This window comes from Xenopus laevis, chromosome 3S (genome assembly GCF_017654675.1).
Source record: "Xenopus laevis strain J_2021 chromosome 3S, Xenopus_laevis_v10.1, whole genome shotgun sequence".
Taxonomy (NCBI): domain Eukaryota; kingdom Metazoa; phylum Chordata; class Amphibia; order Anura; family Pipidae; genus Xenopus; species Xenopus laevis.
In genome coordinates this window covers 131,522,233-131,534,202 of record NC_054376.1, presented here as the reverse complement: position 1 = coordinate 131,534,202, position 11,970 = coordinate 131,522,233, and the positions used below count along the sequence as shown (strand labels likewise).

General features: G+C 40.6%; 1 protein-coding gene across 1 annotated transcript; it reads left to right on the top strand.

Annotated features, from left to right (window-relative positions):
* The first annotated feature begins 721 nt into the window (after window positions 1-721).
* LOC108703448 (olfactory receptor 5G3) lies at window positions 722-6,524 on the top strand. The gene is made up of 2 exons (XM_018239577.2): window positions 722-1,736; window positions 6,304-6,524. The coding sequence occupies exons 1-2, from the start codon at window positions 842-844 to the stop codon at window positions 6,522-6,524; spliced, it is 1,116 nt and encodes a 371-aa protein (XP_018095066.2). The 5' UTR covers window positions 722-841.
* The last annotated feature ends 5,446 nt before the right edge of the window (window positions 6,525-11,970 follow it).

Here is an 11,970-nt window from a genome sequence, read left to right as displayed (position 1 = left end):
TAGGACATGATTTATATTTTCATATATTTGTACTATATTAATCAGTGTTGATGTTTTATTAACAAGGTCTGTGTTGTAGTCAGATTTAGGAACCAGACTGAAAACCTCAAAGCAAGCAAAGATTTTACAATTTGCAAAGAAAAAAAAAAATGTGTATTTCTTTTTACAGTCCTTAGGACATTTTACTTGCTTTGCAGTTACTATTGCTGATCTTCTTGGCTGGACGTTCTCAATTGTAGCAACATTCTACCCCAACAATTGTAGGTGAGCTCATATTACTGACAAGTCTGTCTTAAACAGAATCAATATCTGCAGAGAGTAGCAGTTGCACAGCAAGAGGAGGTGATTTATGGTAGAACTACACCAGTGTTTTTCGTCAGATCAACACCCGGCGACAAGTCGGACACAGGCGTCAAGATTCTAATTGGTCTGAATGAAAAGTCGCAGGTAAGAACTACATTACATCTGATGCGTCACGACTGTTGGATGTGGACACTGAAAGCATCTTCATCTGACAGTCGGACCGTGTCGTTTTTACCTCTGACTTTTCATTCAGTCCAATTATATCTTATTACCTGTCGTCTTCATCCGACTTGTCACGTGTGTTTTTTCGCTCATGGAGTTCTACCCTGAGAGTGGGAGCTCCTGGAATCATCTTGATTACTGACCAAGGGTGTTCCAGCCTGGGTGCAGAGTCAGACTTGTGTGGGGATTATAGAGTTTTACATGACTTGTGCCACAGAATACTTAGGTTCTTCTTTTATACAGATGTCATGGCACCCAATTCCAAAACTTGGAAAGATGAAATCATTTTACAAATACATTTTTGTTTCCCTAGGAAATGGACACAAAAAACAAGACGTTGGTCAATGAGATTGTTCTCTTGGGGTTTCAGAATCTCCACAACTTCAAGATTCCCCTGTTCTCTCTGTTCCTTCTGATTTACATTATGACAGTTTGGGAGAATGTTCTCATCATAGTGTTGGTGTCCTCCAGCCGGAACCTCCAGTCCCCCATGTACTTCTTTCTCCAGCAACTGTCTGTGTCTGATCTACTGGAGTCCTCAAATATTGTCCCCACCCTGCTCCAAACTGTAACAAATGAAGGCACCACAGTGTCCATTATTGACTGTCTGATTCAGTTTTATTTTTTTTCTGTGACAGAAGCTTTTGAGATTTTCCTTCTAGCAGTAATGTCCTATGACAGATATGTGGCCATCTGCATCCCACTGCGTTACTCTTCTATAATGTCCCACAGGGTTTGTACTAAATTAATTCTCATGTCATGGGCTCTTGGCTTAGTAATTGAAGGGTTTGCTATAAATCTAATGGGGACACTACAGTTCTGTGACCAAAATACTGTTGATCATTTCTTCTGTGATTTCTTTCCTCTTGTAGAACTTTCCTGCTCAGACACTTTCTTACTGAAAATTGTAGCATTCTCATTGTCAATCCCTATGCTTTTTATACCATTCATACTGATCATTGTATCATATATTTGTATTGGCCGTGCAATCCTAAAGATAGTGTCCAATACTGGGAGACAAAAAGCCTTCTCCACCTGCAGCTCCCACTTGGCTGTGGTCTCCATATTTTATGGGACTCTCATTGCTATTTATGTGGTTCCCCCCAAACACGGATCACAGATCATTAGCAAAATTCTCTCTCTGTTATACACTGTGCTGATTCCTTTAGTTAATCCAGTCATTTATGGTTTGAGAAGCATACAAATCAAAAGTGCATTTAAAATGTTTAAACTTCATACACAACTATAAATACAGGAGTGTTGTCTTTAAACCATGACATATGATGTATGATGTAGAGCAATGTTGTCCAAGATTCTCCATGTTGTTGGCCAAGTTACCTATTTTACATATTTGGAGACAAATTCATTTCAGTACAATGTCATATAAAAATCTTTGGAGATTCTGGGCATGTTGAGTGCCATGAAATATTTCAATTGGACATCCCCAATATTGATAATATTTTCCAAACAGTTTGGAACTGGTGTTAATTTTTCTTCCTCATGGATTTTTCTGTTGACTTCTAATACTTACTGGTTTGTGATTTATTCTAGAATAGGGGTCCTCAACCTTTTTTACCCGTGAGCCACATTCAGATGTAAAAAGAGTTTGGGAGCAACACAAGCATAAAAAATGTTCCTGGGTGGTGCAATATAAGGACTGTGATTGAATATTGATTTCCCCTATGGGGGCTGACAGCCTACAGGAGACTCTATTTGGCAGTACACCTGGTTTTTATGCCACAAAAACTTGCCTTCAAGCCTGGAATTGAAAAGAAGAACCTGCTTTGAGGCCACAGGGAGCAACATCCAAGGGGTTGGTGAGTAACATGTTACTGGTTGGGGATCACTGTTCTAGAAACTAAAGAGAAGTTTAAATGGCACCCTAGTGAATAAATAATGGAGCTCTGCACAAAAAGATAACTGATTAAAATCTTCTATAATTGTGAGGTGTTGCTGAGCCTAACAACCAAAGATGATACTACATTTCATGTTAGAGAGAGGGTAGATTTATTTAAATATTTTATAAAGATCACCAAAAGCAAACAAGTCCAATTGTTTTTAGATTTACCTATACTAGATATACCATGACCTGGATGAATGAAAATCTTCATAGTCATCACCAAAAGAATATCAATTGCTAATTAATAAAGAGTTGGAACATTTTATATGTTTAAAGGCCATCATCTGATGGGTTTGGGGCCTTGAAATATATTTTATGGGCCACTTTCCTACTAAATAATTAAATTTTTGTGCTATTTCACTTCAGGGGCATTTCCTAGGGGAAAATTATATATAATTTTTCTGGACAATCTAGAATTTCACAATACGCTAGAATTTTTGTTGCAAAACTTTTCTACAGTTATTGTGTTTTATAAAAAATTCTGAAATGCAATCAATGCTTCATGTTTACAGCATTGTATTTCCTACATTAGGTTCCAAGATAAAACATCTTATATGTACATAGCTCTACCTAAATATGGGACCTATCATTTCAGCTACTACAAAATCAACTCATGTACTGCAGTTTACGTGGGATAAAACCACAAAAAGTAAGCTTTCTTTGTTTAATCTAAAATCTCAGATTAAACAAAGAGATCCCTGTTCAAGGCGCTTGAGTGCTCCAAGTCCGCTATTCCAGGTATGTTTGTTATACACCCTAATAACAAACAAGAGAACTATTATAACTTACTGTGTCCTGGTAAACTGTATACCCCTCTCACTCCTCCTCCATTACCCCTTACTAATCCCATTGCCCCATCTACTCTAGCTTCCCCATAATTCTTTATCTCACCCCCCCTTGCCTAGTTTAAACACTCCTCCAACCATTTTTCCCCCTAGCACAGTGGACCCCCTTCCATTCAGGTCCAATCCATCACGACTATATACAAAAGGTTGTACCCCATTGACATGGATTGGAAAGTCCTCTTTTGCTTGATCTACTTTGACTAATATGGAAATCAAGACGGTTTGATATCTCTAGTGATGGAAGTGTTTGTCTCTCCATATACTGTTTCATGTAAATGTGAAAGCTCTAAAATGGGAGTGGGTTTGTAAAGTTTCCTTTAATAGCCTTAGATTGATATGTATTGGAAATCCCTCTTTTGATTTGTCTGTAATGTCATGTAATGTACTTGTAAAGTGAAATTATGTCCCCTCTCAAGTGTATTTTTTTCAAGAGAAAACAACCCCAACCTTGTCAGTCTCCCCTCATAAGTCTTCTGTCCCTCTTACCAGTTTAGTTGCACTTCATCTCTCCAGCTCATTTATATCCCTCTTAAGGACTGGAGTCCAAAACTGCCCCCATACTCCAGATGAGGCCTCACCAGGGACCTATAAAGAGACACAATTATGTTTCATCCCTTGAGTTAATGCCCTTTTTTATACAAGAACTTTATTTGCTTTAGTAGCCACAGAATGACACTGCCCAGAATTAGACAACTTGTTATCTACAAAGACCCCAAGATCCTTCTCATTTAAGGAAACTCCCAACACACTGCCATTTAGCGTAGAACTTGCATTTATATTATTTTTGCCAAAGTGCATAACCTGCATTTATCAACATTGAACCTCATTTTCCAGTTTGCTGCCCAGTTTTCCAGTTTAGACAAATCACTGTGCAAAGTGTCAGCATCCTGCATGGAACCTATAGTTCTGCACAATTTAGTCTCATCTGCACAAATAGAAACAGTACTTTCAATGGCCACCTCCAGGTCATTAATAAACAAGTTGAAAAGCAAGGGACCTAGTACAGAGCCCTGCGGTACTCCACTAACAACACTGGTCCAATTAGAAAATGTTCATTTACCACCACTCTTTGTAGTCTATCTTTTAGCCAGTTCTCTATCCAGGTACAAATACTATGTTCCAGGCCAACATTCCTTCATTTAACCAGTAACCTTCTGTGTGACACTGTATCAAATGCTTTAGCAAAGTCTAAGTAAATCACATCCACTGCCATTCCAGAATCGAGATTCCTGCTCACCTTCTCATAAAGGAAATTAAATTAGTCTGTGAAGATCTATTACACATAAAACCCAAGAATAGTCGCCGGCATCCAAGAATAGTCTACAAGAATATTCGCCGGCGTCCAAGAATGGTCGCCAGCATCCAAAAACGAGACGCTGGCACCTACAATGGGAGCAGAAACCCTAAATTTTTTGATTGAAACTTACCAGAAGCTGCTGCATTTCTCTGGCTGGAGTGAGTGGATGTGTAACATAATAGCCAGAACTCTACTTCCTGCTTTTCAGCTCTCTAACTCTGAGTTAGTCAGTGACTATAAGGGGAGCCACATGGGACATAACTGTTCAGTGAGTTTGCAATTGAGCCACAGCATTCAGCTCAGATTCAAAAGCAACAGTTATGTACCATGTGGCCTCCCCTCAAGTCTCTGATTGGTAACTGCCTGGTAACCAATCAGTGAAAGCCAAGAGAGCTGAAAAGCAGGAAGTAGTGTTCTGTTATGTTACACATCCACTCACTCCAGCCTTTATACATTACATTACAATGTAGTTTCTCCAATTAGTGACAATGAATTTTTGTCTAAAGATGAAAGGGTACTAGTAGATTGTGTTTCATCTAATTTAATTTTAATGGTGAACGGTAAGAAAGAACCTGCCTGATATTTTTCTTTGTTTTTGATTAATTATTAATCTTTGTTTTTGATTAATTATTGTTTTTGATTAATTATTTATGAAGGGACTAAAAAGAATGAATGAATGAGTGAATTTGAAAAAAAAAAATTTTTTCTCAACTGGAACTGATCCAGTTAATATATTGGGGAATTTTAATTGTGTACGAGAAAATTAGATAAATCTTCTGTGATACTGAAATGTCTTTTGGTTGAATTTGATTTAGATGATATACGGAGGGGGAAGCATAAGAATAAAGAGGGATTTACTTGGGCAAATAAAAATTGCGAATCTGGGATTGATTTTTGTTTTTGCTCAAAAATATTTGAGGTTTGTGATATGGATTTGCTTTCAAATAATTTATATGACCATAAAATCTTGTGTGTTGTATTATATTCTGAAAATATGCTTAGCACCGCAAGAAGGCCTTGGAAATTACACTGTTCTTTATTGAGGGATAAAAGTATTATTGATGAATTCATGGGAAGATATTAGTATTGGAAAAACATTAGAAGTTATTTTAGATCTTACAGGAGTTAGTGGGATTGGTTAAACAGCGTTATTTTTAATCAGGTGTGATATTAAGAAGAAGAAACATGAGTGGTCTCATTATAGGTGTTTAAATGAGTATGGTGGCTTTTCAAAATCTCAGATGTGAGGCGGGGAAAGAAATTGAAAAGGTGAGTAAAGATATTAAAACAGGAAATTTTTTATTACTTACCGTAATTTCTGTTTCCTGGTCACCTTCCATGGCAGCATTCACCAATGGGTTAAATCCACTCACCAGGCCAATGGACAGGATCCTCCCCAAGCAAGTTAAAAGTGCCCGCCCCCATCTACTCACTGTCTTAGTTGAACAGCTCATATAAGGGTGGGTAGTCTTTTGGTGAATGCTGCCATGGAAGGTGACCAGGAAACAGAAATTACGGTAAGTAATAAAAAATGTCCTGTTTTCCTAGTCACCCATGGCAGCAATTCACCAATGGGAACTACCAAAGCTACAGGGAGGGACTTGACAACAAAATGCAGTAACATAACACACTTTATTTAGACACATTTACAACTGATTGCAAGATCTTCCTCCCAAATTTTGCTTCTTGGGAGGAAAGCACATCTAATCTATAATGCTTAATGAACGTATTGATAGAGGACCATCTCGCCGCTCTACAAATTGCTTCTGGTGAAGCTTTTGCCTCCATTGCCCAGGAACTTGCCAGAGCTCTGGTGGAATGGGCCTTCAACCCCCGGGGAACCTTCCTGCCAGCTGCATTGTACGTCTTTGCAATTGCTGCTACTATCCAGGAACTTAACGTCTTCTTGGATGGGGCCGTCCCCTTTCTGAAGCCCCCTGGGATCACAAACAGATGATCCGACTTCCTCCATGCTTTTGTTCTTTCCAAATATATCGTGAGGGCTCTGACCAGATCTAGTTTATGCCATTGTTTCTCCTCTTCTGACTTTGGCGAAGGACAGAATGAAGGAAGAGTAACCTCCAAATCCATATGGAAGTCTGAAACCACCTTTGGCAGAAATTTGAAAGTTGGTCTTAGTACCACCTTATCTTTAAAAATGACTGTGAATGGTTCTAGAGCTGAAAATGCCGCCAGTTCACCCACTCTACACGCTGACGTGATGGCAACCAGAAGAGAAACCTTTAGAGTAAGGTTCCATAAGGAAATATCTTCCAAAGGTTCAAACGGCGGTCTTGTCAGACTGTCCAGGACAAAAGGCAGATCCCAGGGAGGTGAAAAATTTCGGATACGTGGCCTTACTCTTTTTAGAGCATTAAAGAATCGTTGGACCAAAGAATCTTCTGCCCATGTTCTCCCTGATAACGCTGAAATGGCTGACACCTGCACCTTGAGGGTATTTAAATGAAGGCCTCTCTCATACCCAGAGAATAAAAAATCAACCACCATTGATGCTGTAGGACAACTTGGGTCTCGACTTTCTGCCAACATAGACTGCACAAACGTGTCCCAAATTTTATAGTATTGCATTGAAGTAGACTTTTTCCTTGCTTTTAACAGAAAATCTACCACCTTCTCCTTGCGCACTAATTCTCTCAGTCTCCTCCTCTCAACCTCCAGGCCATCAAGCAGAGGTGATCTTTGTGAAACTGAAACATTCCCTGATTCAACCAACCTGGAAACTTTGGAATCTTCTTGGGCTGTCCCAGCGATAATCTGTGAAGTAGAGGAAACCAAGGTCTTCTTGGCCAGTATGGAATTACTACTATAGCATTGGCTTTTTCTCGCTCTATCTTCTTCAGAACCTTCCAAACAAGGGGAATTGGAGGAAACACAAAGATTAATTCTCTCGACCAGTCTTGCCTTAGGCCATCTGTGGCTTCTGCCTCCTTGCATGGGAATCTGGAAAAAAACCTTTTGCACTTTCTGTTGTGAATGGTCGCCATGGCATCTATTTCTGGTACTCCCCATGTATTTACCAGATCCTGAAATATATCTTCGTGAAGACTCCATTCTCCTGGGTCCGCGAAGCTTCGACTTAGAAAATCCGCCTTTTGGTTTTCTACACCTGGAAGATGTACTGCTGTGATATTCTCTAGGCATAATTCTGCCCACCGAAAAATTGGTTCTACTTCTTCTGCCAAAATTCTGCTTCTTGTGCCGCCCTGCTTCCGCACGTAGGCCACTGCTGTGGTGTTGTCTGAGAACACTTTCACACTTCTTCCCTTTAGATGATCTGCCAAGGCTAACAGGGATTCTTTTATTGCTCTTAACTCTATGATATTTGAGGAGACATGACCTAACTCCCAAGCACCTTGCACGCACACCTCCCCTATGTAGGCCCCCCAGCCGACTCCGGATGCATCTGTCGTAACAGTTATCCAGTCTGGCTCTTCTAGAGGTGTGCCTTTTCCTAAGTTGTCTGGAACACACCACCAACTTAGAGTGTTTTTTAACTCTTGGGACAGAGTCAACTTTTTCTGCAGATTTTCTTGAGGGTTTTTTACTTTCCTGAGCAAAAACATCTGTAACGGTCTTGAATGCCACCTTGCCCATTTTACGATCTGAATCGTTGAGGACATCAAACCTAAGATTTTCAAACAGTGGCGCACAGAGACTACTTCCTGTCTTCTGAAGTCTTCTATCGCTTGAACCAACTTTTCTTGTTTTGGCAGGGGAAGACTTACTAGATTTTTTTGTGTCTGGAAGTGTGCCCCTAAAAAGATAAGAGATTTTGTTGGAACCAGACTGCTCTTCTCCATATTTACTATCCAACCATGAAGTTGTAGAAATTCCAACACCCTTGTTGTTTGAACCTTTGCTTCTTTCTTTGTTCTTGCGGTTACCAGAATATCGTCTAAGTAATGAAAGACTGAAATTCCTTCTTTTCTTAATTCGGCTATTACTGTGACCAAAACCTTGGTAAACACCCGTGGGGATTGAGACAGGCCAAATGGGAGACATTTGAATTGCACATGTACCCCTCCCACTTCGAACCTCAGATACTTCCTGTGGTCCTGACAAATTGGTACATGGAAATAGGCATCTTTCAAGTCGATATTGGTGAGCCAATCCCCAACTGAAATCGCCTGTATTACTGATGCTAGTGATTCCATTTTGAATTTCTTCTTCTGAAGAAACTTGTTTAGACTTCTCATGTCTAACACTGGCCTCATAGCTCCTGAAGCCTTCTTCACTAGGAATAATCTTGAATAAAACCCCCTTCTTCTTTCGAATGGAGGAACGAATTCTATGGCGTCTGAAGCGAATAGCTGACCCATGTACTCCTGGAAAAGACTCTGTGCTTCTTTTGATTCCTGAACCGATGAACTTAGAAAATGATCTCTTCTTGGAACTTTTGAAAACTCTAAACAAAAACCTTTTTCCACTGTCTCGCATACCCAGCGATCTTGTATGTTTTCGGCCCAGACACGAGCGAACAGAGCCAATCTGCCACCTACCTTTGTCTGGACCAAGACACCCTCATTGCTGCTGAACTGATGAGCCTGAGGTGGAGAAACCTCTTGATCTTTTGACATTGCCTCTTGAGTTCTGACGGCCTGTTCTCCATGACGACTGCCTGTTAAACTCTCTTCCTGGCCTATATTGTCTGGAGGTTCTAAAAGATCTCTCTTTTTCTCTATGAAAGGATGTGTCAAATCTTATTCTCTTATTCCTGCCCTCTTGAGGAAGGAATACACTTTTTCCTCCAGAGACTTTTTTGATGATTGAATCCAATCTCTCTCCAAACAACATTCCTCCTTCAAACGGCAGTTGGCATAAGTTAGCCTTTGAAGCTGCATCCGCTGCCCAGGGCTTCAGCCACAAAGCCCTTCTTGCCGCCACCGAAAGCGCCATGGACCTTGCCATAAAGTGAACCAGATCAATAGAGGCCTCTGACATAAAATCAACTGCCAATTTACAATCAGCCAAGCTTTCAAGCAATTTAGGCCTTTTAACATTAGAAGAAATTGCTTCTTCCACTTCAGCCAGCCACACCTTCAAGGCCCGAGAAACCGACGTGAGCGCTACTGCTGGTCTGCATGCTGCGCCTGCTGCTCCAAAAGATTTTTTGAGATTAATTCAATCTTTTTCTCCATAGGTTCTCGGAAAACTGCCGCATCATCCACTGGTAAGGTGGTTCTTTTGGCTAGTCTAACAACCGCTGCATCCACTTTTGGCGGTGAATCCCAGAACTTCGCATCCTCCTCATCAAAGGGATATTTTTTAAGAAATTTCCCTGCAGTCTGAGGTCTCTTCTCTGTTTTTTTCCATTCTGTTGTAATAATATCCTTAATTGAAGCATGTACTGGAAAACACACCGACCTCTTCTTCATAGAAGGGAACAACTTGTCTGCTGATGATAATCTGGAAGGTTCCAAGGGAAATGTTAGTGTTTGCCGAACTGCTTTTATCAGCGGATCAATCACTGTTAAATCAAAATTGGAGTCTTCCTCCATCTCAATTTCCCCCTCCTCAGATCCCATAGGAGAATCTATGTCTGAATCTTCCGAAAGTTCTCCCTCTGAAACCTCAGACAGGGAGTCTGTTTGTCTGGAGTAACCATGTCTTGTTCTCTTTTTTGCAGTAGCTACTTCTTGAAAACCTTGCACTACCGCCTGCTTAATGACAGACGCCAAAGATTCAGCGAAAGCTTGATTTTCAAGAGGATTTGACGTTCCTGGTTCTCCCTGAACTTGAACTGACGTAGCCTTTTCTGGCGTTTTGTCTTTCTTTTCAGTGGCAGGAAGGCTGTGTAATTATAAGAAAACAGCAATTAACTTCCTGTATATCTCTCTCTCTCTTAGCACACAGGCATCAAAACATTTCTCACCTTTTCCCTTTGGGGTGCGGTGGTTTGCCCGGCATTCCTGACTCCATAGAGGTGCTGTATAATATATATATTTTTTATTTTAATCCGCATCCCAGAACAGAACATCCTCCTGGCAAACAAATACATACTGCACATACCTGTATATAGAAAAAAAACAGTCTCCTGCAGCACACAGCGTCCGTTTGGGAGTATAGAGGACTGCTGCCTGCCTGATTGTGGCTCTAAATACCCTCTGGCGTTTCCGTGGCGTGAACAAAGCCCCCATTTCCGGTTTTCGCCATGCTGCCAGGATCCAAGATGGCGTCTACTATCCTTCCGCCCCTTACTTGCCGCATTCACTGAACCGACTTCCGTGACGTCACTTCCGGGTATGCGCAAGGCTACGCAAAGCCTCTCTCGCCTTCCTAACCCGCCAGACACGGGAGGAACGGCATGGCCTCGGCTGCTTCCCTACAACCTCCTGGCCCTCCCCTGCTAACCCCAACAAGGGGGAGCTATCGGGACCTCAGCTAGTAAGGGGGAGAAGAGAGAGAGAGAGAGAGCCCCCCTACTGCTGGACTGATCCGAACTGCACCATCGACCCGTGACAGGAAAAAAAAGACAGTGAGTAGATGGGGGCGGGCACTTTTAACTTGCTTGGGGAGGATCCTGTCCATTGGCCTGGTGAGTGGATTTAACCCATTGGTGAATTGCTGCCATGGGTGACTAGGAAAAATTGGATACAGAAAAGAGGTAAAGAATTTTTTTTTAATTCAAGGGTTCAAGGTGAAAAATGTACCAGTTTCTTTTTAGAGGAGGTTTTCAATTTTTATAATAAATTATTTGGGAAGAAAAATAAAGCTGATTTTAGTTTTGTAGAAATATTTTTAGGGAATTTATGCAGATGTTTCAATACTGAAGAAGGGTTAGAGTTGTCAATCAAACAAATCTTTTCGTAGCTGGTCAACAACACAGCCATATAGTGTTTATGGACCAACTATACCCAACATATATGCTGATAATAACCCAACACCACCACCACCGTTCCAACAGCTAGGCATCAGGATCCTTTTTTTATAGTTATATCAATATTTCTACTGATAATTGGGTTGAGTGCAGAGGACTCTTGTATTTGACAATGTCTACTTATATATGGCCTACACAAAGTCTTTTTTTCCAACAAGTGATGCCTACAACATCAATGTCCTCTCCAAATATAAAAAAAAATCTTTAAAAAAACGCTACATTAGAACCAAGTGGTCCAATAGCTTTATTGAGTGTTTCTTTAAGGCCAAATCTGAATGTAGTTGATAATGCAACAATCTGTACTGAAGAAAATGTAGACAAAGCAAGTCAGCCTGTAAGTGAAGTTGAAGCACAATCCCACAATGATGATATATTTTCAGAGGAGCCAGAGGAGAATTAGGAAACATCAGAAGAGGACCATTCTGAAGCTGTGTTGGATCCATTCCATGTGTCGGATAAGGCATTCCAATCTTTTAACTATTCTTATGTGGAAACACAAATAAAA

Coding starts and splice junctions, on each gene's coding strand:
- LOC108703448 (XM_018239577.2), top strand. CDS start 842: ATGGACACAAAAAACAAGACGTTGGTCAATGAGATTGTTCTCTTGGGG. Junction 1,737..6,303: donor GAGAAGCATACAAATCAAAA/GTGCATTTAAAA, acceptor ACGTATTGATAG/AGGACCATCTCGCCGCTCTA.